Genomic DNA, 24,377 nt, shown 5'->3' with positions numbered 1-24,377 from the left:
TGTACGTACGTACAGATGTGTGTGTTCGTAAAGTTGGGTCTTTACCATTCCCACATGTGCGAATACGTTGTTTCGTGTGGTACAAGTAGATCGAGTCAAACTCAAGAACGTCATTGTGTGTAATACATTTTTTCTTATCAATAGAGATCACGTGTCTTCATACTTTATTTTTCATTTTGGTTTTGTTCTTCATACTCTGTTAAAACAGAGTTCGTTTGTTGATCAAAACACTAACAAGTATTCCTTCTAAACATAAAACGACGTTGTTTTGTGTTAACTGTTCAATAAAATCTCGAGTTTCAAATCATACTCTATTTAGGATTAGGGATTTTGCTCGATTTGGGGATCTAAGATTGACTTTAGGGATTTAATTCAATCGTTACGACAAAACGACGTCGTTTTGTTGTTATATGAAACAATGTCGTTATCAATTAACATATATGTTAACAGAAAATTACCTTCGTTAACGAGATCTATTAACTCACTTAACGTCATACCTAATATGGCCATGTCAACGGAAGTTTGATATTTATTTGGAAAGTCAACATAAATTTGATATTTATTTGGAAAGTCAACATATGTTTGATATTTATTTCGTTTTGTCATGAGTTGAGGATTTAGTAACCCACTTAACGTCGTACCTAATATGGTCAGGTCAACGGAAGTTTGATATTTATTTGGAAAGTCAATGAAAGTTTGGTGTTTATTTGGAAAGTCAACATAAGTTTAATATTTATTTGGAAAGTCAACATAAGTTTGATATTTATTTCGTTTCGTCATGAGTTGAGGATTTAAATCAACGTTTTGAATAAGTTGGGGATTTTAACGACATTTTTCCCGAAATGAAACTCAAAAGTCATGTGTTTTTTTTTACTTTCTTCGCAATGCATAAAGCTCTTCCCAAAACTCATATATGCGTCTTTTTATCCATAGCAACAACATGCTCTCTCTATCCTTAAAGAGGTTCAAGAATCTTTTTTCCCCAAAAAGAGTTGTGAAACAAATCTCTAATCTCATTCCTCCTCAATTTCAAGAAAAAACTGGTAACTTTTACTCTTAAACCAGATCAAGTCAGTATGTTTCCAGTGCTCTTTATTCATCCTGCTGCTCATAAATCTGCATGTATGCTTCTGATAGTTCCACCATCTGGGGAAGTGTCTCTGCAACATGAAGATCCTGCATCTCGTACCTGAAATAAACATTATCCCCAAATTAATTTATGCTCAGATATATAGATCCTGTACCATAGACCGAGAAAGCTTTACCATAGTTCTTGTGACTTGCGCTGCACAAAGACTCTGAAGTACCCGTCCTCCGGCTTACCATCATGTACAATGTTCGCGATTAGATTATACTTCGAACACACCTTCTCGCCTTCTGGTGCTCTAGGCAATGATGGTATGTAATCCCTCAGCTCCATGTCCTTCACTGGGAAGTTAACTGTGGCATTGACAAACAATGGGTCAATTAAACAGGCATTAAGGATTCCTTATACAACATTAACGTCACAAAAATTCCAAAAAGGCTAACCCAAGGTAGGGTTCTTCTCTTTGAAGAAGTTATTCTTCTTGAACCGAACCATATGGAACATCAAGTAAGGAGGAGATTTTGTTATACGATATCTCATTCTGGCCAGCTTAGGGCGAACCACCTCTGTCACAGTTTCTCCATCAAACTTCTTCAACAAATCGAATAGAGCAACCTGACCCAAACATCAAAGAAATTAGTTTCCGCTAACCTCACTTTGCAAACTAAAAACTCAAAGACGCATATACAAGGTAACAAGCCATAAAGGCTACAGGAGGTCCAAACAACCAAGGACTCAGAGAATTCTACCCTTTCCCAAGTCATTAAACTGGATTCGAAAAAGAAAGTTTACTCAAGGATAGTAAATTTGCAAAGCCACTATTTAAGAATCCCTATTATTGTATCTCAACCAAATGTGACACTATTATGTAGCTGTATATCGAGAAATTAAAAGTTTTCTAGCAGTTCACATTATCTTATTGATAAAAACGTTCCCTTTTCTGAAAGGCAGTTTGTAAATGGGACAGAGTAGCAAGACTTTCAAGGTTTGAAATAGCCATATAACTGCAAAATCTAAAGCAAGAGGTGTATACCTGCGGAATTATGTTTTTCTCCATGACATCTTTGAAAAGAGGAGGCGGTGGCAAATCTAGCCCGAGCATCAGAAAAGGCATCCTGGAGATTTCTTTGTTTTCATTGCCTTGATACTCTCTCACAACCTCCAGCTCCCCCTGTAACGGTTAGAAGGTTACATGGAGATGCAGTTATTCGTAAGCAATTATATCAAACTACATTAGGTCGACATGTCAAAGGACGGACAAATACCTGGAAGCACTTGTGGATGATACTGCTGGCGTCCTTTGAAGTTTTAAGATCCATGTGCAAAGTGTTGAGGAGCCACGACATAAACTCTACTGGATCTGACTGTTGGCCTATCCTAAAGCGTTTCTTGCTGGCTTTCATGACAGCTTGCAAGAATTCATGTGGACTTACCTGTTGATGCAAGGTAACTTAATTTAGCGAGGTCCTCAATAGGTAAGGGCATAACAAAAACTAAAAAAGTGAGAGGCATAAATTGAGTCAGACCTGTCCTTTAAAGTTTCGAGCATGCCAAATCTTGCGAGTTAGTTCCCCAAAGCGGTGAACAAGAGGGGACTTGCAATGCTGATAATTCTCAGGAATGAGGAAAAAATTCCTTAAAGGAGTAACTCTCATCAACGACTGGATTGTAACATTCACAAACTCTGTCTTTTGTATGTTGTTCAGCCCCACCTACATATTTGCAAGCTAAACCTTTAGGAGACAAATTATTTTTAAAAATAGGTGTAATCAAAGAGAGAGGATTACCATTCCCGGAAGATAGTCAGAGCCATCAAGAGCCCTAGACCACTGCCTATTCTTGTCAAGCTCCTCTACTTGTGCTCTACTAAACCTGTAAATGGATAGCACCGAAGCCTTCATAAAAAGGAACTGAAAAATCAAAGAAAAATTGACAAAGCATGAAAGAAGAGTAATATGTTCAAGCTATCATGCAATGAAAAAAATAGATGGTAGATGATACAGAAAACTAGCAAGAAGAAGCTGATTGAGATAGCTTGAGATGATAGACAAAGAATTTTATTTTGTTAAGTACGTGCAAAGGCTCATAGGTTCACAAATCAATGCGGGTAGAAATACTTTGAACATGGAGAATGATTGCACACAAAGCAGTAAGAAGTAGCAGTCACAAGATCCAATATAAATGGATGGCAGATGATACAGAGAACTAGTAAGACGAAACTGATAGAGACAATAGTAAGGCCACAAATTCACATATCAATGCGGGTAATAATAGTTTGAACTGTCAAGAAAAAACTGATTGCACACAACACATCAAGAAGTAGTAGTCACAAGATCCAACATACCTTGGGTTTAAAACATGTCGAATGTCATCCAAAGAAGGGTCATTGATCTCGTAACTATCAGGAAGACAATAAACCTTCTCTGTCAGAAGATTGATGTAAACGTGGTGTCCTGCTTCCAAGCTATGTGTATAAGCATGAGACTTCTGGCTTCTTCCTTGGAAGTACTTCCCACAAACAAGACACGCATACACATTCAGATTTGACAAGGAGACAGAGCAAAACCTCTCAAAATCAAAATCCAACACCTGAAATACAACACAAGATACTTTACAATGAAGTCAGCAGAAGCTTAATGATCGACCATAGATACATTACAAGAACCAACACTTGAAACTGGTACAGTGAAAATTACCTGACGATTAACGGTATCAAGATAAGGACAATCACGACGAACTTCAACATGGCGTGAATGCTTTCCCCTCCCCTTCGAAGCTTCATCATCATCATCATCATCATCTTCGTCGTCGACCACTTCTCCTCTCACTTTGTTACCATTTCCCTCACCTTTCGCAATTCCATTACCACGAGTTTGCGATTTCTTCTGCTCGTTATCATCTTCCTCATCATCATCATCGTAAGCATTAGCCAACGGCAAAAGAGGATTGTTGAAACCGAGTGGTGGAGGTGGTGAATCAGACCGTTCCATCACTCTCTTCCTCTTCACCTCTCTCTCGTCCTCAGAAACACCATTCTTAACTTCTCTTTCACCTTTCATTCTCAAGATTTTCCTTACGCTAAAGCTTGCTTCAAAAACCCTAGAACACAAAATCCCAGCGACACACGAAGATCCTCAACCAAAGAAGCAATGATTCTTCCAAATAAACGCCAAATACTTCAGATCACAAGAGTCGACAGTCGTGAATCTACTCGCACTTATCTCTCGTTCCCAATTTTCTCGCCAATTTTCCCGAGAAAATTCGAAATTCGACACACAACAAAAAATGCTTCAAGAGCCGACTCAAGTTCCCCCAGTAGATTCACTCGCTTAAAAGGCCGAATATTTCTTATTGGGCCGTACTGTTATAGCCCAATAGCAATCTGTTCCATTTTTGCAGTACGGCTATTGATCTCGATCCGATACTGAACGAATTACCATTATACCCTCAAGCATCTCGAAACAAACAACAGTAAACGCGTCAAAACCTACAGGGACATATTCGACATTTACACGAGTTAAAGAGATGAGTTCTCAAGTTAAAGCCAGCTGGCCAAGAAGTAAAAAGCAAACAGATTAGCAATAAGACGACAACAACCTCTACCTATAAGCCTTAGATACCATGACTCACAAGGGTAATACCGACATTTGTCATCATTTGATAAATCTAACCAACCCTTAAGGGTATATTCGTCATTCCAACAGTTATAAAGAGAGAGAGAAAGAGACAAGATTAGAGAGAAAGAGGAAGCAAGAAGAAGATAAGAGAGAGAAAGAGATAGAGAGAATTTGTTTTTTTTTTTCTTGTGGGGTATTTGTTTTTTTTTTTTCCTTAAAGATTTTTTTTTTGGTGTATGAAAAAGCTTTGAAATTCTCTCGACAATGGTGTCGGACCAGGATCTAGCAAAAGGAGTCGAGACTTTGCTTCGGCAATCAGACCCTAGCTCTCTCACATCGTTAACCAGTGTTGTTCAACAGCTTGAAGCTAAGTTAGGGTTAGACCTCACGGAGAAGACGACTTTCATCAGAGATCAGATCAATATTCTCCTCCGTTCTCACCAAATCCCTTCAGCTTCCGTCGCCTCCGCTTCATCCGTACAACAATCTCATCCTCCGCCGCCGTCTTCTCAGCAGAATTTGCATTCCGGCGTCAATGTTCCGGTGGCGAAAGGGCATTTCACACTTAGCCATCCTTCGCAATTCTCTGTTTCTCAATCACAACAATATCCTCCACATTTCGCTCTTCAGCCTCCTTATCACTCTTATGACCTAAATTTCCGGCAGCCTTATCCGGTTTACATGCCGCCGCAACAGCATCAGCACCAGCACCAGCACCAGTCTCCGCGGCAACAATCCTCTGTGATGCTTTCACAAGGCGCTAATCAGGCCCCAAAAGAAAGGTAGGGTTCGCAACATAATTCAGGGTTCGATTTCGGTGATTTGAGCTTCAAATGTTCGTAATTTTGCTGAAAGTTGTTCCGATTCCAGTAATTAGGGCTTTTGGTACTTTCGTGGGAAACATGATTTTCCTTTTTAGGAATGTCTAAGTCTTAGGTCAATTTTGTTCATTTACTTTGTTTTAGGTTTACATGCCCAAGTTTAGAATTATCATCCTTCGATATTTTTAGCTCATTGATACACACACACACCGTTGTATTATAGTTGGTATTTCTTTATGCTGGAGCTAAAATTGGAATTTTCTTTTATGACTTACTTGGGTTTGTCAACTTTTCCTCAATGTTCTCTATTGCAGTGCTCCGGCTGGAACTAAAAGAAAGGGTGGTCCTGGAGGACTAAATAAAGTCTGTAGGGTTTCTCCAGAACTTCAAGTCGTTGTTGGTGAACCTGCTCTTCCCAGAACTGAGGCTAGCACCTTCTTCCATTCACGATTATGACTATCTGTCACTCCCATGTGTATAAGCAATTGGTTTTTTATTTATGTGTTGCTGTATTTGGCTTTTGGTTTCAGATTGTGAGGCAACTGTGGGCTTATATAAGGAAGAATAACCTTCAAGATCCGAGTAACAAGCGGAAGATCATCTGTGATGATGCGTTGCGTGTGGTTTTTGAGACTGATTGCACTGACATGTTCAAGATGAATAAGTTGCTTGCTAAGCATATTCTCCCGCTTGATCCATCAAGTAATGGTTCATTTACAAGCGGTTTTTGCTGAGTCCCAACTGTTCTTGGTTAGTTCAATGTTACTGACTTTTTGACTTTTGGCAGAGGACTCTGGTCAAGCAAAAAAGGCAAAAGCTGAGGTGGAGACTAAGACTGAGACCACAGAGCCTGTTAATTCAACTGCTGTTAGTTCAGCTGCTGTTAGTTCAACTGTTGCATTATCTGAGCCACTTGCTAAGTTCTTTGGCACTGGTGAGGCGGAGATGACAGACAAAGAGATCATTCGTCGTGTTTGGGAATACATAAAACTCAACAATTTAGAGGTGAGGATTTTATCTAAGGTCCTTGTGGGTCTTGAAATCCTCTGGTTTCTCCTTTACTGCTTCCCAAAAGTTTTCTGTTTGCTGCTAACAAAAGCTTGTTTTGTTGGATTACTCTATAAGATAATTTACAGTATAGGATTTCACATTGCTGTATGTTATAGAGCTCTTTGAATGGTCATAAACAGGAAAACGAAGATCTGTTTATTCTGCTCTTCAATTTTTTTGCAGGACCCTGTAAATCCAATGGCTATTCAGTGTGATGAAAAGCTCCGCGATCTTCTTGGATGTGAAAGCATTTCAGCTGTGGGGATAAATGAGATGCTGAGGCGCCATATGTACAAGCAGTCGTGATATCTTCTGGTCTGACTTAATTAACTAGGAACTACTAGTGTAAGTGAAGTTTGATTTCACAAATTATGATATATATATATTAGCATTGTCCAAAAGTGGCAACTGACTTCTGTATCACATCTCTCTTGCAGGTGTATCTAGGGAACCTACTTATGACTCCTTGGTGTAGAACTCTGATAGGGAAGAAAAGAACCTTTTCACTTTTAACTTCCGTTAATGCTATTTTAATCTTCCGTTGGGTTCTTTGTTTTAGTTGGTTGTGTATCGACATGGTTAGGTTGATGTTGTATTTAGTATTGTACTGAAACTCTAGTGTTAAGGGTGAAATGGCGCATATGTTTTGTATTTAACGCCATTCACCCATGAATGTCTTAGGAAAAAAAAAAACTCATGTGTTTAACTATGTTTTCCCTGTTGGAAATATTTGCATCCTACTGATAGAAAAATCTTATTTTCTATGGTTTTATTTCCTGCTATCTTCCATGTTATTCGCGTGTTTTTATCAGAAACTCAGTCGTGTGAAGTAGAAAGCGGCTGCAGCAAGCAGCAGAAGAGCAAGTAGCAGGAGTATCATTGCTTGTCTCCTTGTGTTTTCCCCTGGTCTCAACAAAGTGAATATCTTCTCAGCCATACTCACTGCAAACGCCATAGTTCTCTGCATCAGAACAAAAAGGATAAACCACAATAGCTAAGTAAGTGACTCACATAAATCTTATGAACATGACATGATTCATCGAATTGATCAGGCTCACTAGTCTTAGATGCTCTATGTGGAAAATTGGCTCCATGAACATCTCAACATTCCTGCATTGTTTTGGTTTATATATATGGTCATGATCACGGCGGTATGAAAACTAAATTTGGACAGGAACGAATACTGACTTTATCAACAGCTTTCCCTGGTACATATGGCAAATGTGGAAACTGAATCCCTTCCCCAATTGGATGTGTGACTTATCACATTCTGCATATTACAGGTAAACCGTCGTAAGAACAATCATTTTAATCGGATTGGTCAATTTTGGTTTGGTCTTTTATTTTCTCCGGTTATGTAATATCATGGTCTGGTGAAAAGAAGACTTGTTCCGATTTGGTATTCTGGAGAAGGTTATTAGTTAAATCGGTTTAGGATATTGAAACTAGGACACTAACCGAGTTGCCATTGAACTCCAACGGTCATGCCGTCTTTGAACGTTGGTTTAACAATAATCTTGATATCTTTTCCCAGCTTCTTGATCAACCAGTAGAAGAAAGCCATAACTTGCTGCATTTATAAAACCATATTACCCTTATAACACGGATTCCTAAAATAAAGCTTTGTAAAAGAAAGGTTATTAAGTTACCTAAACAACATCCTTACCTTCTTGCCTTGCAAAAGTCGATACTTAGATAAAAAGTTGGAAAAGAACTGGCATTCATCTCCAATAACTTCTGAAATTCCATCGATGTTTCGGTCCTTGATATCGGAGTATAGCTTTAGAACTGTCTCCTCTGCCTGATAGTCTTTCTCCATGATGTTTCGGTCCTTGATATCAGTGTATAGCTTTCGAACCGTCTCCTCCGCTCGACGGTCTTCCTTGTTATTGTCATTCTCTTCATCTTTGTTCTCTTCCCAATCAGATTTCTCTTCATCTTCGCTCTCTTCCTGATCAGATTTCTCTTCATCTTTGCTCTCTTCCCAATCTGATTCTAATTTTCTTACTCTTGTGTAATGCTTCGAAGTGCTTCGATTTGAGTGTGATAGATCGAGATGAAAACTCGGATTGATAGAACCCTTGCAAAGTGTTGATAACACGCGAGAATTCTTCGTGTAACTTGAGCATGAGCTAAAGCTATTTATCCCTGAACGTAGTTTAGAGTTAGACGAAACCACTGGTTGTGTAATAGACATATAAGAGGATGCCATTGCTTGTAAAATGTATTGATTTTGCTGACTCCATAAGAAGATTACATCACTTTATAAAAAGCTTTGTGAAGAACAAAGATTTTTATTTTCTATTACGCAAAGTGTGGAACAAACGAATAAAAGAATGTTTTAGTTTGTGAACAAAGCAAAGCGATGAAAAATCAAAAATTGTAGCAAGTGTGCGAAGATAAGAATAATTTTCAATTTTTCATAATGGGCCTTAAGTAGATCGTTAGTGTAGTTAGTGAACCAAGCACCAAAATCCAAATCTAAGAAACTCAATTGCACAAATGAGTGATGATGTTCCACAAAATAATGCATGAACACACCAGTAGATACAAAATCTCTCACAATACAATCTCCAAATACGTAAATTGCACAAACTAACTTCAGTCAGAGCCACTCCACATTGCAGAGACTCTTCATACCGAACAAAATTCCTTAGATCAGGAGCTTCTCTATCGCATCCTTCAGGTGCTGAATCTGTGACTTCAACTGGCTTGCCTCGTTCGATGTCACTGAACAAGCGATCACAGATCTCGTTACTCCGCATGCTCTTCCCAATGCTTGCTTCGAAGGTACAAACACATACGGCACATTCTGCATTAAAATGGAGAGAAATGAAAGAAAGAGTTAGTTAAAATGGATAAACTATAGCTATAACGAATCATGACTTCCTCAAGAGTGAACTCGAAGCTACATTTTTTTTAAACATTAAACTATGATAAACTTTAGCTATAATAAATCAGGTCTTCCTCAAGAGTGAAATTGAAGCATACCCCAACAACTATATAGATGCAATGAGGATCAAACTGAATTAAACAGAGAAACTTCCATGACACAAGTCAACAGAGAAAATGGCGTCTTAAGCTTCTAAGAGCCACCAAAATCTGATAAAACTAGCCTAACGACACACAAGATCTTTAACGCAAAAAGACTGTTTCCAGAAAGAAACAAGTCTTGCTAATCGAGAGAGAGAGGAAGAGATGATAACCTTATCTTCGGCAAGTAAAGGAAGATGAAGAAGAATCTCAAGTGGTTCAGCATCAGCAGCCATAACAACGAACTCAGAGATCCCACGGTTCAATGTCTTGGTAGCTTCATTAGCTCCCTTCTTAAGCTGCTTGTAGTTAGTAGCTTGTTGAACAAGATCCAGTATTGTTATCGATAACTGAGAATCTGCTAACGGATACGCCTTAGGGTTCACTGCCTCTCCCGCCATCTTCTTCGTTCTCAATAAGCTCAGAGAATCAAATTAGGGTTTTTAAAAGATTTGACAATGTTAAGAAATCGGTCCTTTACCGAAAAAAAAGAAGGTATATATAGAAACATGATTCGGGTCGGGTGTTCGGGTTGTGAATTTGGGTCCGAACCGACCTTTGTTGTCGGCTATCCCTGTCTTATTCAATTATTTCGGTTTAGTTTGGTTAAATCGTTTCACATCTCCTTTTCTTTCCTTTTTTTTGTTGTCTACGATTAACGTCATAACAATGTGTTCTCTAGTAAATCCTCTTCAGTAACAATATTTGCAACCTGATTTTACTTTTGATTGAGGATTTGAGATCGAGAGTTTTACATATAGACTCCAGTCGATTACATATAGAAGAACACCATATTTCCGTACGAAATACTACGTACATAGGTTAAGCTTATTAGTACTAAGAAGACCTCATATGGGTTTAGGATTTTGCCATTTCCTTTCCCCCTGCGACTGCTACTGCTACTGCTACTGTACCTGAAAATCCAACACAGATCAAGATTGCATCTACATGTTTCAAAATCAATAACACTTGAAATAGTCAGATTTTATATGAAGCTCCTAAACTGTTTATGTTAAACCGGCGTTTACTCAAGTTCCACTTCCTAAGACATCCAATAATGTATCTATGTTCAGATGGAAATCTCACATCGAAAAGAAAAGAAGATGCCAACTTGAGGGAAATACTCGATATCATTAGATTCATTACACAGTTACACTTACCTTGATCTAATGTTTAGGCTCCGAAATTCCCCCCGCTTTGCTCATAGCTTCAGCTTGAATCCCTTGGACAGAAAACCATCCCTGAGATTGTAACACTAGATGTTTAAGCATGTTGATACAGTTAACCATTTGCAACCGTAACACATCAAAGAATAAAGAGACCTAAGACTAACATTTGCCTTATTATCCATTTCTACAATTCTATCAAGGAAACAAAACGAGTAAGAAAACACTGGCTAGAGATGAGCATAAAACCTTTTGTTACTCTTCGGCACCATTTGATCTTTCCTGCGCTGAGCTTCAGTAGGATCTCCTTTACATCCCAAAACAAGGCTACTCACGAGGATGTCTGCGGTAAATGAACTATCACACTCTATTCCAACAGTTGTAAGACTCTTACTTTCCAAATCAAACCACATGAGATTCTTCGCATTGTTAATCTCCAGTAAAATCTTGCTCCTGTCCTTGGAATAGATCAGAGGTCTCATGAAGTCAACCGATTCAACACTCTCTGGTTTCGGCACCCTAAACAGCTTAGTCCAAGATTTTACATCTTCATACTCCTTCAAAACCCAAACATCAACATGGCTAAACTCGTCGTAACACATCAAACAAACGCAGCCATCTAACACACCAATATCCATATCATCTTCAGTGTAAAGAGCCCGTGGGAAACTGAGGACTCCAAGGTCATCAGAGGCAAGATCAAATCTGATTATCGTGTTAAAGGCAATGATTCCTTGCCTTCGAGGCAAAATCCAGTGAAGATGATTGTTAGCTAGCACGCCATAACCACGACGAGGCAAGAGATGGTAATAGTAGTGAATGAAAAGAATCTGAACCTCGAACATAAGACACACTCTCTTCCACGAATTCTTCTTCAAGCTGAAAACTTTGATTTCAACAGGGTAACCAAAATTCTCTTTACCTCCTTTAAGCTTAGACTGAAGCATCCTCACAACTTTAAAGTCATCGCTAACAGAATCATAACCCAAACCGTAAAACACATACTCACGAGTGATGTGACGTTCTGGGAAATCAAGTGGCTCAATCGGTAACCGATGAATCTTCCTTGTGGAAGGATTAAAAATCGCTATGTCAACAGGAGAGTTGCATAACCCGATGACACCGTTAAAGGAACCAAAAACCTCTGTAAAACCTCCGGCTTGTAAAGGATGAGGGATGTCGGTGACGTTCTCAGGCGAGTCGAGCTCCACCGTACGTAGAAGACGAGGTCCTCGGAGTAAGATCATGAGATGTTGTCCTGTTTCGAGTCTGCGACGGAGATGAGATGAGATGAACTCGGGACTGTCGATCAAAGAGAAGCAAGGCTTCGAGACGGCGCGACAACGTACAAGCGTAGTTGCTGCGAGACGGAGGAACAACTCGTTGATGAGATCCATCGGACATTCCGCCATTTTTGTTTCCACGAAGAAAATTGAGAGAGAGAGGAATTAGGGTTTCAGAGGATTTGAGAGAAATGAATTTTCGAGTCTGAGGTTTTGAGTGTTGTCGAGAAATGAGAACTAAAATCATAATGGATTCGGGTCCGGTTCCGGTGAATCCGGTTGGTTCGGGTTGGTGACAATGGATTCGGTTAAGTCCGGTAACGTGTCCAGTCGGAACGTGTGGTTTCCTTTCTATCGGATCGGATTTTTCGGTTTAAATCGGTTATATCGGTCCAATTTGGTTAGTCTCTCGATTTGATTGTAATTTCTTCATCGGATTGAGCTAAGAGACGAAGAAGAGATCGTTGAAGAGACTTATCAATGGCGGAAGATCTGGTTCTTGACACAGCCATCAGAGACTGGGTTTTGATCCCTCTCTCTGTCGTGATGGTTCTTATTGGAATTCTCCGTTACTTCGTATCTAAGCTCATGCGATCTTCTCCGACTCCAGATGCGAAGATGGTCAAAGAAGGGTGACTCATCTTCTCTTCTCCTTCTTTGTGTAAATTGATTTTTCAGAATTAGCTGAATTGGATTTTGATGGGTTTGAATTTTCCAGACAAGTTGTGATTAGGGCTAGGAATTTGAAGGCTGGTGCTAATTTTATCCCGCCAAAATCGTTCCGAGCTCGGAGATTCTACTTTAGCAATGAGGTATGGTTTCTGTGATTTGTTTGTGTTTCTCAGTTTCTTATTAGGGAAAGTTTGTAACTTTGAGATTCCTACTATGTCATTACCAAGCTGTATTGGGTGATTAGAGCTTCATGAGCTAGTAGTTTATCAGCTGTTATCTGATTTGTTCTTAATGAAAACTTCTGTTTGTTTAATCTACTTTAGTTCCTTGAGATAATTCGAGCTTTTAACTAGTTAAATCGAAGGCTTTTATTATGACAATTTGAAAACATTCCAATGCACTAAAGGTTCTGGCTTCTAAGATTGGGTATAAGTTTAAGGAAATTCTTATCGTGTGTGCAATGATTCTGTAGAATTGTGTAGAATTAGATGTCTTCCATATCCTGAAATTATGTTCTTTACTAGTTTACCAAGAGTTGTTGCATGCATTTTGGCATGATGACAGCTTGTTTTTTGTATTTCTTCTCGTTCTTGTGTTGTCTCTTTGTTTTTCTTAAGACAAGATTGCAATGTACAAGATATTTACCAGCGGTTTCTCAGTAGTATAGTGTGTCTGTTCAAATAAGGTTACTCAGACATAAGTGTTGTTTTCTGCAGGAAAATGGGTTGCTACATGTTCCCAAGGATCAAACTCAAAATCCTCAAGCCCAGATGTTTTCTGATCCTAACATGGCCATGGATATGATGAAGAAAAATCTGTCAATGATTATACCACAGGTAAATGAATTGCAATTCATCTCTTGTCATGTTATCATCACTAAATTAGGAAACTGATGAATTCTACTATCTTCCAGACGCTCACGTTTGCATGGGTCAACTTCTTCTTCTCTGGGTTTGTTGCAGGTTTGTTTTCCCTTTTAATACTGTCTCATCTTAATCCTTTTTTAGCTTCACAGACGCATTTATGATGGATCACGTTGTTTGCCTTTCCGGTTCCTTTTGAAATACTATTGTCCTGCGTTTGTATTCCATAGCTTCTGAAACTTCCTACTCTTATCTTACAGCCAAAATACCATTTCCGCTGACTCAAAGGTTCAGGTCTATGTTACAGAATGGAATCGACCTGAGCACTGTTGATGTTAGCTACGTGAGCAGCCGTTCTTGGTATGTATCTCGTTACGTAGAGAACAGGGCGTGGTAGTTTTATATGGGTTTTGTTTACACCTCTTGTTTCATGGGCTGTTCTTCTATGTCTCAGGTACTTCTTAAACTTGTTTGGATTAAGAGGCTTATTCAGTCTCATTCTTGGAGATGAAAATGGTTAGTGTTCAGATACTTACTAATTCATTCATAACGTCTTCCTCAAAAGCCCTGACTTTGAGCTATCGTACTTTCTTGGTGAATCCGCTTTAGTCACTGTAAGTGTTCTGTTTCTTATGCAGCAATTGATGACACACAACGAATGATGCAAATGGGTGGATTTGGATTCGATGCATCAAAGGTAAATATAATATTACCTTCCCGTTCTTGCATCATATGACCGTTCTGTTTTTGTTTGTCTTATCGATTCATACCTTTTTTAGGCTTTTATTTACTTTTTGACTTCCTTGAATCGTCCTACAATTTTTATTCTGTCTGAATTTGGTCCAAGCCTGATTTTGTATAATTGCATTTGCAAAATTGTCCGCAGAGCCTGAGTGCAGAGAAGGATGGTCTCGACATAATTCAACATGAATGGGCTCTACCTCGATTCGAGCACCGGGCAGAATCCGTTTTGAAAAAACTTGTGCGGTAAAGACCACTTGTTCAATCGAAGCTCTTGCTCTTATCCTTTTATTTTCTGCTGATAGCGTAGATTCTTGTGTTTTGGTTATCTACAATTTTCTTCATAAGTGATCTCTACTACTTCTTCGGTAACAATATTTTCGTATGAGTTGGTTTAGTCTGTAATTTATATGATTTGTAGAGGTTTTGGACTTACTTTTGGTTCAGCTCTGGTTATGTCCGGTTCTCATGATTCCCATACATATGATATGACTATATATTACATATCGAAGAAAAGAGGATCAAAATAGAAACCTTTATAGTTTTAGTATATTGATCAATATACCTATTAAATACTTCATTATTTTGATTGGTACCAATATATACAAGTTGTGATATTTTGCCACTTCATATTTGCTTCTCTCTTTTTTCATACAATCACATTTTTTGGTATTGGCTGATTTTTCATCTTTACACTAGTTGCAATCTCAACTTCGCAAACTTTTTGCGTCTTAAAAAACCACAAAAAAAAACTTGAATCTCAATAAATTACATGTACTTTCGAATTTGTTCTTAAAACTACGTTTCCAATTGAACCGATCAGTTAACCGGTAATATTTAATTTGGTTTGACTTACCCAGAATTTAACCAAAAGTTAATCGGTTTTAACTATATTTTAACCCAATTTTGACCAAAAACAAATATAAAAGAAAGAAAAAATGGCTTCTATATAAAAAAAATTATTTATTTATTTATTTATTTTGATAAACATTTAAAATAAGAAATTATAACTTAATTTTATTAAAAAATAATATAACAAAATATACCACAAAATAATTATATAATAAAATTTTGGTATATACTTTTGGTGATATAACAAAATATACCACAAAATAATATATAACTTTTGAATTATATATATTATGAAATTCAAAGTACATGCCAAATTCATATATATATATATATATATATATATCCGTAAACACCAAAAATCAAAGTATATATGATGGTATTTATAAATTCATTTTTCTTTATAGATTCAGTTTGATTTTAATAAATTCAAAGGTCAGTTATATATATATATATATATATATATATATATATGTTATGGTATTTTTAAAAAGAAAAATGACTTTCAAATTATATATATATATATATATATATATATATTATAAAATTCAAAGTATATACCAAATTCATTTATATATAAAACCATAGTATATACTTTGATTTGTGGTGATATAACAAAATATACATTTTTTTTTTGACAATCATATTTCTTTTACAAATTTAAAGGTCATTTTTCTTTTTTAACACACTTAAACTTGAATGAAAAAAAGTATCACTTGAATAAACTGTTTATTGATCATTTATTCAAAACCTTGAATAAACAGTGACACTTGATCTTTTATAAGTGTCATTATAGAGATTCTCTATTCTCATATCGATGTAACTCTCTCGGTTCTCTAAGGTAACTGCAATATCTTACCTTGTTCGTATAGCAAAAGCTTAGTTTTCCTTAACAAATCCGCCTCAATCTCTATAGAAAACTCAGACCAATATCAGCTTCATCGAACTCTTCTTGACTCATTTTTAATATTTGCAAGCAACAATTATACTCTCTATCTCAACGGTGTTTATGTCTCTAACGAGACTATTTTTCCCGCTAACTGGAGATAAAAAAAAATGGTCGAAGAGCACACCTACTTGGACTTCATTCTTCAACGCCAAAGCAATGACTCTACCCTCGAACCGAAAGTATTTGAGGTGCTCCACGTGTACATAGGATGCCAGGAGTGAACGAACAACTCGCTTTTCGGCTAAAAAAGCTTTTTCGCAGACCTAGGAAAACCATTCACGAATGACGCCTTCACCTACTACTTCTTATTCTTTAAAATGAATTAAGAGGTCACTATGAAGTGAAATAGGGCTTGCATCAGCTATTTGTTCAAATGATTCAATCAACAAATTTGACCGATCAGGGATGATATAAAGTCTACATTCAGAATTTGTCTAAAGAAATCATTTTAAAGGTTTTTAAACAATATGATCCATGCTAGCAAATTGTATGGTAAATCCACTTCCCGGTTTATCTAGTTTGATGATGATGTCAAGTAGTGGTAATGGATCCGTTTGATTGCAGTATTGTCTATTTATGGAGCCAACAGAAATATATGAGAATCTTTTTCAAACCATCACCAAAACGAGAAATCTAATCTTCGATCAACTTGAACTATGTTTGCATTTAATTGTCCATCTATTTAAGACATATTTTGATATTTGACTTTAAAACAAATCATTTCATTCGACATTACATAATAAGAGATATATGCATATGTTAAATATATTAAACCATAAGCAGATTATAAGATGCATTCCTAATTCAAAGTATTGACTAAAACATCATTTATTATATAATAGAGCATAACTTATTTATTTATTTTAGAAATAGATATTTTTCACCACATATTGGAACACTTTAGTTATCATATATATTAAAAATAATCAATTAGTTAATTAATATATTAGGCATGTATCGAGATTTTATGGAATAATGGAGTATTAGTTAATAAGGTGAGCACTTTTCGGAAATATTGGACACATAAATAAAGTAATAGACACATTAATGTGCCCATTTTATCCAAGGCTTTCTAATACTCCTTATATAATTTTTTTTCTCTAGTATGTAAAAAATGGTGATCAAGATTCAAGCAACGACTGTTAGATAAAATTCCATTTTTGTTTTGTTTAAACATCTACTCCCTATATCGGAGTAATAGACACATTAATATATATCATTTTATTAGATGTTTTAAGAATTCTCACTTGTTACATTTTATTTGATTTTCTCGAAATTTTATGCATAATGTATATTTATTTAGTATGCTTTTTTTTTTTGGGGCAAACAATTTATTTAGTATGCTATGATCATTTATAATCTACAATTTTGTAAATAAATACTAAATAATATATGTTATGTAAGAAAAACAAAATTCCGTATTTTAAATAGAAAATTTTATAAAATGGAACATAAGAAGTAGCAAATTTTAGTCTCTGTAGTTAATAGTTAAGTAGTGTAGTTCAAGGTTCTCAAAACCGTCTCCTAATTACATATCTTTATATATATTTGTTTTTTTTTTTGTCAACCATTATCTTTTTCTTCTGTAGTAATATTTTGATATTCTCTCTTTGTCTCATTCTTATACTATTATATAGAGAATTTCGTTTACTAAATACGTATTTATCCATTGTAGATAAATTACGTTTACTAAAAAAAAATCTTCTAAAATTTAGTGGAGACAAAACGGACACGAGTCCACCTAAAAAAAAATGTTTAATTTCGAATTGGATTGGAACCGAAATCACATAAAGCGGGTCGGTTTTTGTTAATTCGATTTTATTTTCTATCGTATGCGGTTATTTCGGGTTTATCGGTTATATTGGTCCAATTTTGGTTAGTTGATTGTAATTTCTTCACCGGGTCGGATCGATCGAGCTCAGAGAAGAAGAATTAGAGATAAATTTGAAATCGCGGAAGATCTGGTTCTCGACACGGCGATCAGAGATTGGGTTTTGATCCCTCTCTCCGTCGTTACGGTTCTTATTAGAATTCTCCGCTACTTCGTCTCTTAGCTCATGCGATCTTCTCCGTCACCAAAGAAAGGTGAGTCATCATCTCTACTTATTGGCCACCTATAGATTGTGTGTCAGAATTAGCTGAATTGGATAGGGTTTGGTGAATCATCTTTAGTCACTGTGTAAGTTTTCTGTTTCTTATGGAGGAATTGGTGACACACAACGAATGATGCCAATGGGTGGATTTGACATCCTTGAAAATCTTCTCCTACATTTTGCATTCTGATCTTGGTCCAAAGCCTGATTTTTGTATCACTGTATTTCCAAATTTTCCTGAGAGGACAAGATCCTTGTGTTCTGCAAGAAGCCATTGATTGAATGGAAGCTATTTGATGCGTTTTGTATCATTGCATTTGCAAATTGTCGAGGACTCAAGTATGAAGACTGGATAAAAACCTGCTCCTGCTTTCCTTGTGTGGACTCATATATCCATATGAAATATTCTTCTTTTCCTCATGATAGTGCATTTTATAGAGTAAGTAATTCTATATTGCAGGCCTGTGAGGCGCTCAAGCTGTGATCCAAGGCATCATGGAGATGTGTTGAATTACATACTCAAATGTTTGTAAATCAATCTAAATCACCTCTCAGGAGATGCCTTGATGGCTTTTGTGGCGAAGCATGTAATAGGTGTGCATTCTACCTGGCTATACTCCACCAATGTAGCGATTGTAAGATTAGACAGACTATCGTGCAGATTCAAGAGAATTGGTTTTCAGCAGAGCATCTGATTAGAAGGTTACTAGGCCCTGCAGAAATTGTAAAACAGTGGATTAAGGTACTAGGAACTAAGTGAAGTTTGATTTTTCAAAGTCCTTTGATTTGAGTGTGAACGATACAGATGAAAACTGATCTAACCCTTGTAAACTGTTGATAACACGTAAGGAACTGAGGATTCTTTGCATAGTCTGAGCATCGTTTGGTTTGAGAAAGCTTTGTTAGAAGCATGGTTATAAGTCCTTTGATTTGAGTGTAAGTGGTTATAAGGTACTAGGAACTACTAGTCTAAGTGAAGTTTGATTTCTTAAAGTCCTTTGATTTGGTGTGATCGATGCAGATGAAAACCCAAATTGATCTAACCCTTGTAAACTGTTGATAACACGTGAGGAACTGAGGATTTTTTGCATAATCTGGGCATTGATCGGTTAGGGAAGCTTTGTTGGAAGCATGGTTGCAAGAGATAGGTCAGATTCTTCTTTAGAGGGTGGTTACAGCCAGTGTGAGTCATTAGCTAATGAAATTTGCAGTCATGAATCTAAAAGGCAACCAATACCACAAAGAGGTCAAGGAAAGTACCTTCTTCGAGTAACAAGCCAGCTTAAGCAAATGCTGATAGGCCAGAGAAGATTGAGTGCAACCACTAGCATAGACGTAAAATCGGGTCAGTCATAGTCGCGGCTCGAGAAGCATGCAGCTTTCCACATTTGATTGGGCTGCGCTGGTCTGATATGGTGTACCAACTGGAATTGATGCTCTTCTTCCTTCTTTTTCATCTTGTTAGTTTGGTTAGAGCATCTTATCTCGTAATAACAATTTTGGGGGAGAGATTATATCAAAAGGTTTTAAGAGTTTAGGGCTTCAAATCAGAGATCTTATGACGATACAAGAGAAGAGAAAAGGGAGACTCTAGAGATATCACATGGTGCATTTCCTCAAATTACATGTTACAATTAATTTCTGTGTGTATTTCCATTTTATTTATTCAAGTTTTTATCATATTTACAGAGACATCATTTTCTTTTAAATCATTAGACAATGACAAACATAACAAAAGAACAAGCTCAGAATTCGGAAACGGAACAAAGATACAATATGTGGGATAAAGGTTTAAGTCTTCTTATGTTTTGTGGAAAGACATAAAATTGTCCAATGTACTAAAGAACTATAAGTAGATGAAAACGAGACGAGTGTTTCTATATCCTTTCTACTTGTACGACGGTTCTGTGATGATATGTGGATTTGTAAGGATTAATATCACCTAATGTATGTACCTCTAACTTCGACCAAAACTAGAGCTCACATCTTTATCAACAACGTAGAGAACCATAAATTTTGTGGTATCATAGGTGGGCCGGTATATTGGTAGAGTCAGCCGGTACAAGCAAGTACTCGATTCCTTGGCAGGCCCTCAAAAATTAGATGCTCTAAACTCTTTTAGCTAAATAGTACTAAAGAACATAGATGCGAGATCTTTTAGCTAAATACTACTAAAGAACATAGAACTACTGGTCCCCTTGGAAAACATATCGCTCAAGTCTTCTCTGCTACTTCAATAGCAAAGACAAGTCCATACCCAATATTGTTATCAAATTCTTTTGGATCAATATCTAAATAGTCTTTTGAGAATCAACTGAAAAAAATGATGAGAATTTATGTAAAACCATCAAACATGATGTGGAATCTAATCCTCTATCAGTTTGAACTATGTTTGCACTTGACTTTCATTTATTTAAGTAATTTAAAATAGATAATTTGTCAACGTTCCATTAAAAAATATTATATGAATATGTTAGCAAAATTTCTTAAATGAAATAGTTTCTACATAAATAAATCTTTTTAATATATATCTACATATACATTTTTATAGTACTTTTTTGCTTTAATTCTTTTGGGTCCGGGTTTGATCCGGGTTTTAGTCTATTCGGATCTTGGATTAGCAATTTAAGGGATGTTGTCTTAATTTCAAACTAATAAATGAAGCCATGTTGTCTTAATATCTTTCATATTAATGACCCTAATAAATAGCCGATTTTAATGGAAAATCGTTTTCATATTTATGCTCAAAATAAATGTTCAGATTTTAACAATATATACATATATTATGAAATTATAAAGAAAAAAACGTATTTATTTTTTTAACAGTATATATATATATATTATGTTAATAAATTTGTTTAATATTCTAATAATAAGCTATGTCATTTTTCTTTTACAATAACAGATTAAATATAGGCAATTGCCCATTTAAATTGCAATAAATTTAAAATCAAAATAACAATCTACATATACATTTTTACAGGGTTTTTTTTGCATTAATTCATTTGGATCCGGGTTTTACCTGGGTTTAACTCTATCCGGATCTTGGATAAAAATTTTTAGGAAGTTTGTAATAATTTTAATCCCTTATTTGGCCAATCATAAATCGCAGAATAAATTTTGTTAATATTACCTAAACTAATAGCCACATTAATCATACCGTAATAAATTTTATCTCTAATTGATTTCGAATATTTCCACAATCTAAACTAATTACTATCACATACCTTATCTCATCTATTGTTCCTAAAATCTTGCGTAAATCTCGATTTTAAAGAAACCAATTACTCTATATATCATTACTTTAAAAACGTTTAATGCTCAAATCTTTAGTTAAGATTTTGGAAAGAATAATCATTTGAAAATCAATTTCGAATCAGTTTAGCAAAAAATTAATTTTTATTCTTTGACATAAATATAGATTACTTAAAATAGATCGTAACAATAAATATATAAAAGTAATGAATATACAATAGAAAGATACTCTCATAAATATCTTTACGATTTGAGTATTAATAATTCTTCGACAAGTTTACAAAAAGAATTAACTATAAAATTTTCTTAAAACGTAAATAATTAAAAACATTTAAAGCAAGATAAACAGAATATTCCTCTTGAAAACCCTAAACCAGCACGGTCTACTTCACTATATATATAAGATCATGCTATTCCACTAATCAAAATATTCATTCCGCCAAACCTCTAATTTCGTTTTTAGTTCATATTTCTTTATATTGTTATTGTTTATAATTTTATGAAGCTTTGTCGTTTCTAACATATTATTATTTGTCTATTTATGCATGTATGTATGAGAGACGATCATGAGGATGTATCACTACCATTGACTTGATCGAAATTTGTTTCAGTTTCATCGAAATTTTGGAAAACTATGGAGATCATCAACTTCATCTCTTATAAACTATTAAAGAAGGTATGCAATAAAAGGTTAGTTAGTCCTTCTTCTAATCATCATGTATACTATTTTTGTTTTTAGTGTTCAGTATTTTTTTTTTTACATTTTCATGTTTAATTTCTTCATGATGTTTGTTAATGATTTTATTTTGTAGGCTAACAAGTTCACTCTTTTAATTCATTTTCTTTAAGGTAGGAAGAAAAATAAATTTTCAATAAAATAAAATTCTAATTCTTAACTTTAATTATTCTAATGTTATTGGTTTTCATTGTTTTTATGATATAAGCCTTTACAAAACTCTGGATACGGATTTTGGTTGGTAAGTATAATTTTTCTAATCTCAAAATATTTTCTAACAGTTACGGGGTTTTCTATGGCTAACAATGACATCATATAATATTTTTTTATTTATTTAATGTATTTTATATTTAGTGATTCCTTATACTTCTTTTCTATGTATGTTTTAGTTTTAACTAATTTTATATATATATATATATATATATATATATATATATATAAGTTCTTGATTTAATTTGCTTATTTTTTCTTGAAGGAAAATAGAAGTTTATAGCAATCCTCTTTTGATTTGATCTTATTTTTTAAGCGTGAAAGTATTATTGGAGAAAGAGTAATGTGGTGTACTACTTAAGCAAGGATCAACAATAAGAATGTTTTACAAACAAAATATATATGTAATTTGATCACATTTATTATATAATAATTTTATGAATTAGAGTTAGTTTTGATCCGTTTTAATTTCTTATTATGTAAAAAAAAATATTAATGAAAAGAGGTTAATGACAAAATCAAAAAAAAAAATCGAGTAATGGAAAGATATTCCAAGATTTTTTCATATTTCCATTAATTATAACAAAATCCCTTAATTATCGCATTTAATTCAGATTATTTAATATGATTATACAAACTTAAAATAGAAAATAATCTTTTTAAAATCCCTCAATATTTGGAAACCTATTATAATTAATATCGATTTATCAGTAACAAATAATTATTTCTTAATTCAAAAATTTGTGTAGAAAAAATGACGTACACATGAGACCATTACAATATCATCAACAATAAAAATTCTTCAAGAATATTGTTTCATGCGGGTTGATTTTTTTTTTAATAAACAATAGGTTATATCAATAGATAATCTTTTAAAAAAAAAATTAATTTTTAAAAAGAAACATATCCCTTGAGTTTACTACTATTTACGATGGCATCCCATTGGCATTTATTATTTAGATTTTCAAAATTAAATCAAAGATATTAACCTAAACAATCATTGCCAAAAGATCTCTACAAAATATATTTATTAGCCATAACTATCCTTGCTACAATTACATCCATACTGCATTGTTATAATATTTATTTACTCAAAAATATCATTATTGACATATATAAAATTATTTATATTATTTAAAAATATTATAATAAAATGCAAACAACAAAAGAAATTAAATTTAAATCCGCCATACATCGTTACTTAATGAACTGTATGTTTTCATTTCTATATTTTAAAAATTGAAACCTAAAACATACTAATCGTACACTCACACTGAATAATATATAGATATATATGTACAATTTTTTTAAAAAATATAGGTTATATCTGTAGATAAACTTCAAAAAATTTAAATTTCGACTTTTAAAAATAAAATATAGCCCCGCGGTGTACCGCGGGTCAATTTCTAGTTATATACATTCCTAACTCAAAGTATTGCCTAAACATATATATTATATAATAAAGCATAAACCATTTTTCAAAAATAGATATTTATCACCACATATTGGAACACTTTAGGTATCCTATGTATTAAAAATTAAAAATTAGTTAATATATGAGGGATGTATCAAGATTTTATAGAATAATGTTGTATTAGTTAATAATCTCTCCTTTTAATAAAGAGTGTCATTTTTAGATTATATTTTTGTTTTATAAAGAGTTTTGCATTAAATTTTCAAAACAAATTTTACTAATTAAAATATCAATTTTAACCTACTATTACAACTTATTAATTTGAGGGAGAAATAAATTTAGTTTATTATTAAGAGGCATAAAAGAAATTTATACATTTTTCACAATATGTGTGGAAATGGTAGAATTACGATCTTTGTAAAAGAGAGAGTAGGTGAATAACGAATGGTATGCTTCCATATTTTTTTTACCTTGTTGGTATGGACCATGTTTGTAGGATTAACTTCATGTAAAACCTAAACTTTCATTGATATTTACA

General features: G+C 34.7%; 6 protein-coding genes and 1 long non-coding RNA gene across 9 annotated transcripts; 3 read left to right on the top strand and 4 right to left on the bottom strand.

Moving 5' to 3' along the window:
* Positions 1–843: 843 nt before the first annotated feature.
* Positions 844–4,810, bottom strand: LOC9305899 (U4/U6.U5 tri-snRNP-associated protein 2). 2 transcript variants are annotated; one of them, XM_021017751.1, is made up of 9 exons: positions 3,784–4,810; positions 3,432–3,676; positions 2,875–2,959; positions 2,614–2,799; positions 2,353–2,520; positions 2,121–2,258; positions 1,531–1,702; positions 1,266–1,440; positions 844–1,189 (listed from the first exon to the last, which is right to left on the bottom strand). In XM_021017751.1, the coding sequence occupies exons 1-9, from the start codon at positions 4,144–4,146 to the stop codon at positions 1,093–1,095; spliced, it is 1,629 nt and encodes a 542-aa protein (XP_020873410.1). In that variant the 5' UTR covers positions 4,147–4,810; the 3' UTR covers positions 844–1,092. The 2 variants fall into 2 exon arrangements, with proteins under 2 accessions (XP_020873410.1, XP_020873411.1); XM_021017752.1 differs by lacking the exon at positions 3,784–4,810 and having other exon boundaries at positions 2,875–2,997; positions 3,432–3,517.
* A 51-nt stretch (positions 4,811–4,861) lies between these two features.
* On the top strand, positions 4,862–7,327 carry LOC9303846. The gene is made up of 6 exons (XM_021017887.1): positions 4,862–5,486; positions 5,840–5,951; positions 6,056–6,227; positions 6,313–6,530; positions 6,759–6,920; positions 7,013–7,327. The coding sequence occupies exons 1-5, from the start codon at positions 4,969–4,971 to the stop codon at positions 6,879–6,881; spliced, it is 1,143 nt and encodes a 380-aa protein (XP_020873546.1). The 5' UTR covers positions 4,862–4,968; the 3' UTR covers positions 6,882–6,920; positions 7,013–7,327.
* On the bottom strand, positions 7,181–8,846 carry LOC9303845. The gene is made up of 5 exons (XM_002867727.2): positions 8,242–8,846; positions 8,034–8,145; positions 7,764–7,845; positions 7,634–7,685; positions 7,181–7,536 (listed from the first exon to the last, which is right to left on the bottom strand). Exons 1-5 carry the CDS (start codon positions 8,785–8,787, stop codon positions 7,384–7,386), a joined length of 945 nt encoding a protein of 314 aa, XP_002867773.2. The 5' UTR covers positions 8,788–8,846; the 3' UTR covers positions 7,181–7,383.
* A 203-nt stretch (positions 8,847–9,049) lies between these two features.
* LOC9303844 (NHP2-like protein 1 homolog) lies at positions 9,050–10,087 on the bottom strand. The gene is made up of 2 exons (XM_002867726.2): positions 9,782–10,087; positions 9,050–9,387 (listed from the first exon to the last, which is right to left on the bottom strand). Exons 1-2 carry the CDS (start codon positions 10,007–10,009, stop codon positions 9,229–9,231), a joined length of 387 nt encoding a protein of 128 aa, XP_002867772.1. The 5' UTR covers positions 10,010–10,087; the 3' UTR covers positions 9,050–9,228.
* Positions 10,088–10,310: 223 nt separating this feature from the next.
* Positions 10,311–12,269, bottom strand: LOC9305898 (F-box protein At4g22390). Its single transcript, XM_002867725.2, has 3 exons — positions 11,024–12,269; positions 10,769–10,849; positions 10,311–10,522 (listed from the first exon to the last, which is right to left on the bottom strand). Exons 1-2 carry the CDS (start codon positions 12,184–12,186, stop codon positions 10,810–10,812), a joined length of 1,203 nt encoding a protein of 400 aa, XP_002867771.1. The 5' UTR covers positions 12,187–12,269; the 3' UTR covers positions 10,311–10,522; positions 10,769–10,809.
* Positions 12,270–12,455: 186 nt separating this feature from the next.
* Positions 12,456–14,799, top strand: LOC9305897 (ER membrane protein complex subunit 3). The gene is made up of 8 exons (XM_002869780.2): positions 12,456–12,689; positions 12,776–12,869; positions 13,446–13,565; positions 13,643–13,691; positions 13,853–13,952; positions 14,047–14,108; positions 14,231–14,289; positions 14,479–14,799. Exons 1-8 carry the CDS (start codon positions 12,538–12,540, stop codon positions 14,581–14,583), a joined length of 741 nt encoding a protein of 246 aa, XP_002869826.1. The 5' UTR covers positions 12,456–12,537; the 3' UTR covers positions 14,584–14,799.
* A 3,064-nt stretch (positions 14,800–17,863) lies between these two features.
* LOC9303843 lies at positions 17,864–20,012 on the top strand. 2 transcript variants are annotated; one of them, XR_002330456.1, is made up of 2 exons: positions 17,864–18,601; positions 18,685–20,012. It is a non-coding gene; the product is annotated as an uncharacterized LOC9303843 (long non-coding RNA). The 2 variants fall into 2 exon arrangements; XR_002330457.1 differs by having other exon boundaries at positions 17,876–18,216.
* The last annotated feature ends 4,365 nt before the right edge of the window (positions 20,013–24,377 follow it).

The sequence above is a fragment of the Arabidopsis lyrata genome, assembly GCF_000004255.2.
Source record: "Arabidopsis lyrata subsp. lyrata unplaced genomic scaffold ARALYscaffold_7, whole genome shotgun sequence".
NCBI classification, from domain to species: Eukaryota; Viridiplantae; Streptophyta; class Magnoliopsida; order Brassicales; family Brassicaceae; genus Arabidopsis; species Arabidopsis lyrata.
The sequence above is the reverse complement of the archived record's forward strand: the minus strand, read 5'-3'. Positions and strand labels throughout refer to the sequence as shown.

Coding starts and splice junctions, on each gene's coding strand:
- LOC9303844 (XM_002867726.2), bottom strand. CDS start 10,009: ATGGCGGGAGAGGCAGTGAACCCTAAGGCGTATCCGTTAGCAGATTCT. Junction 9,388..9,781: donor CTTTACTTGCCGAAGATAAG/GTTATCATCTCT, acceptor ATTTTAATGCAG/AATGTGCCGTATGTGTTTGT.
- LOC9303845 (XM_002867727.2), bottom strand. CDS start 8,787: ATGGCATCCTCTTATATGTCTATTACACAACCAGTGGTTTCGTCTAAC. Junction 7,846..8,033: donor TGGAGTTCAATGGCAACTCG/GTTAGTGTCCTA, acceptor TGTAATATGCAG/AATGTGATAAGTCACACATC. Junction 7,686..7,763: donor CAGGGAAAGCTGTTGATAAA/GTCAGTATTCGT, acceptor AAAACAATGCAG/GAATGTTGAGATGTTCATGG.
- LOC9305899 (XM_021017751.1), bottom strand. CDS start 4,146: ATGAAAGGTGAAAGAGAAGTTAAGAATGGTGTTTCTGAGGACGAGAGA. Junction 2,800..2,874: donor CTGACTATCTTCCGGGAATG/GTAATCCTCTCT, acceptor GCAAATATGTAG/GTGGGGCTGAACAACATACA. Junction 2,259..2,352: donor TCATCCACAAGTGCTTCCAG/GTATTTGTCCGT, acceptor TAACCGTTACAG/GGGGAGCTGGAGGTTGTGAG.
- LOC9305898 (XM_002867725.2), bottom strand. CDS start 12,186: ATGGCGGAATGTCCGATGGATCTCATCAACGAGTTGTTCCTCCGTCTC. Junction 10,850..11,023: donor GTGCCGAAGAGTAACAAAAG/GTTTTATGCTCA, acceptor TTACAATCTCAG/GGATGGTTTTCTGTCCAAGG.
- LOC9303846 (XM_021017887.1), top strand. CDS start 4,969: ATGGTGTCGGACCAGGATCTAGCAAAAGGAGTCGAGACTTTGCTTCGG. Junction 5,487..5,839: donor AATCAGGCCCCAAAAGAAAG/GTAGGGTTCGCA, acceptor TCTCTATTGCAG/TGCTCCGGCTGGAACTAAAA. Junction 6,531..6,758: donor TAAAACTCAACAATTTAGAG/GTGAGGATTTTA, acceptor ATTTTTTTGCAG/GACCCTGTAAATCCAATGGC.
- LOC9305897 (XM_002869780.2), top strand. CDS start 12,538: ATGGCGGAAGATCTGGTTCTTGACACAGCCATCAGAGACTGGGTTTTG. Junction 14,109..14,230: donor CATTCTTGGAGATGAAAATG/GTTAGTGTTCAG, acceptor TTTCTTATGCAG/CAATTGATGACACACAACGA. Junction 14,290..14,478: donor TTGGATTCGATGCATCAAAG/GTAAATATAATA, acceptor AATTGTCCGCAG/AGCCTGAGTGCAGAGAAGGA.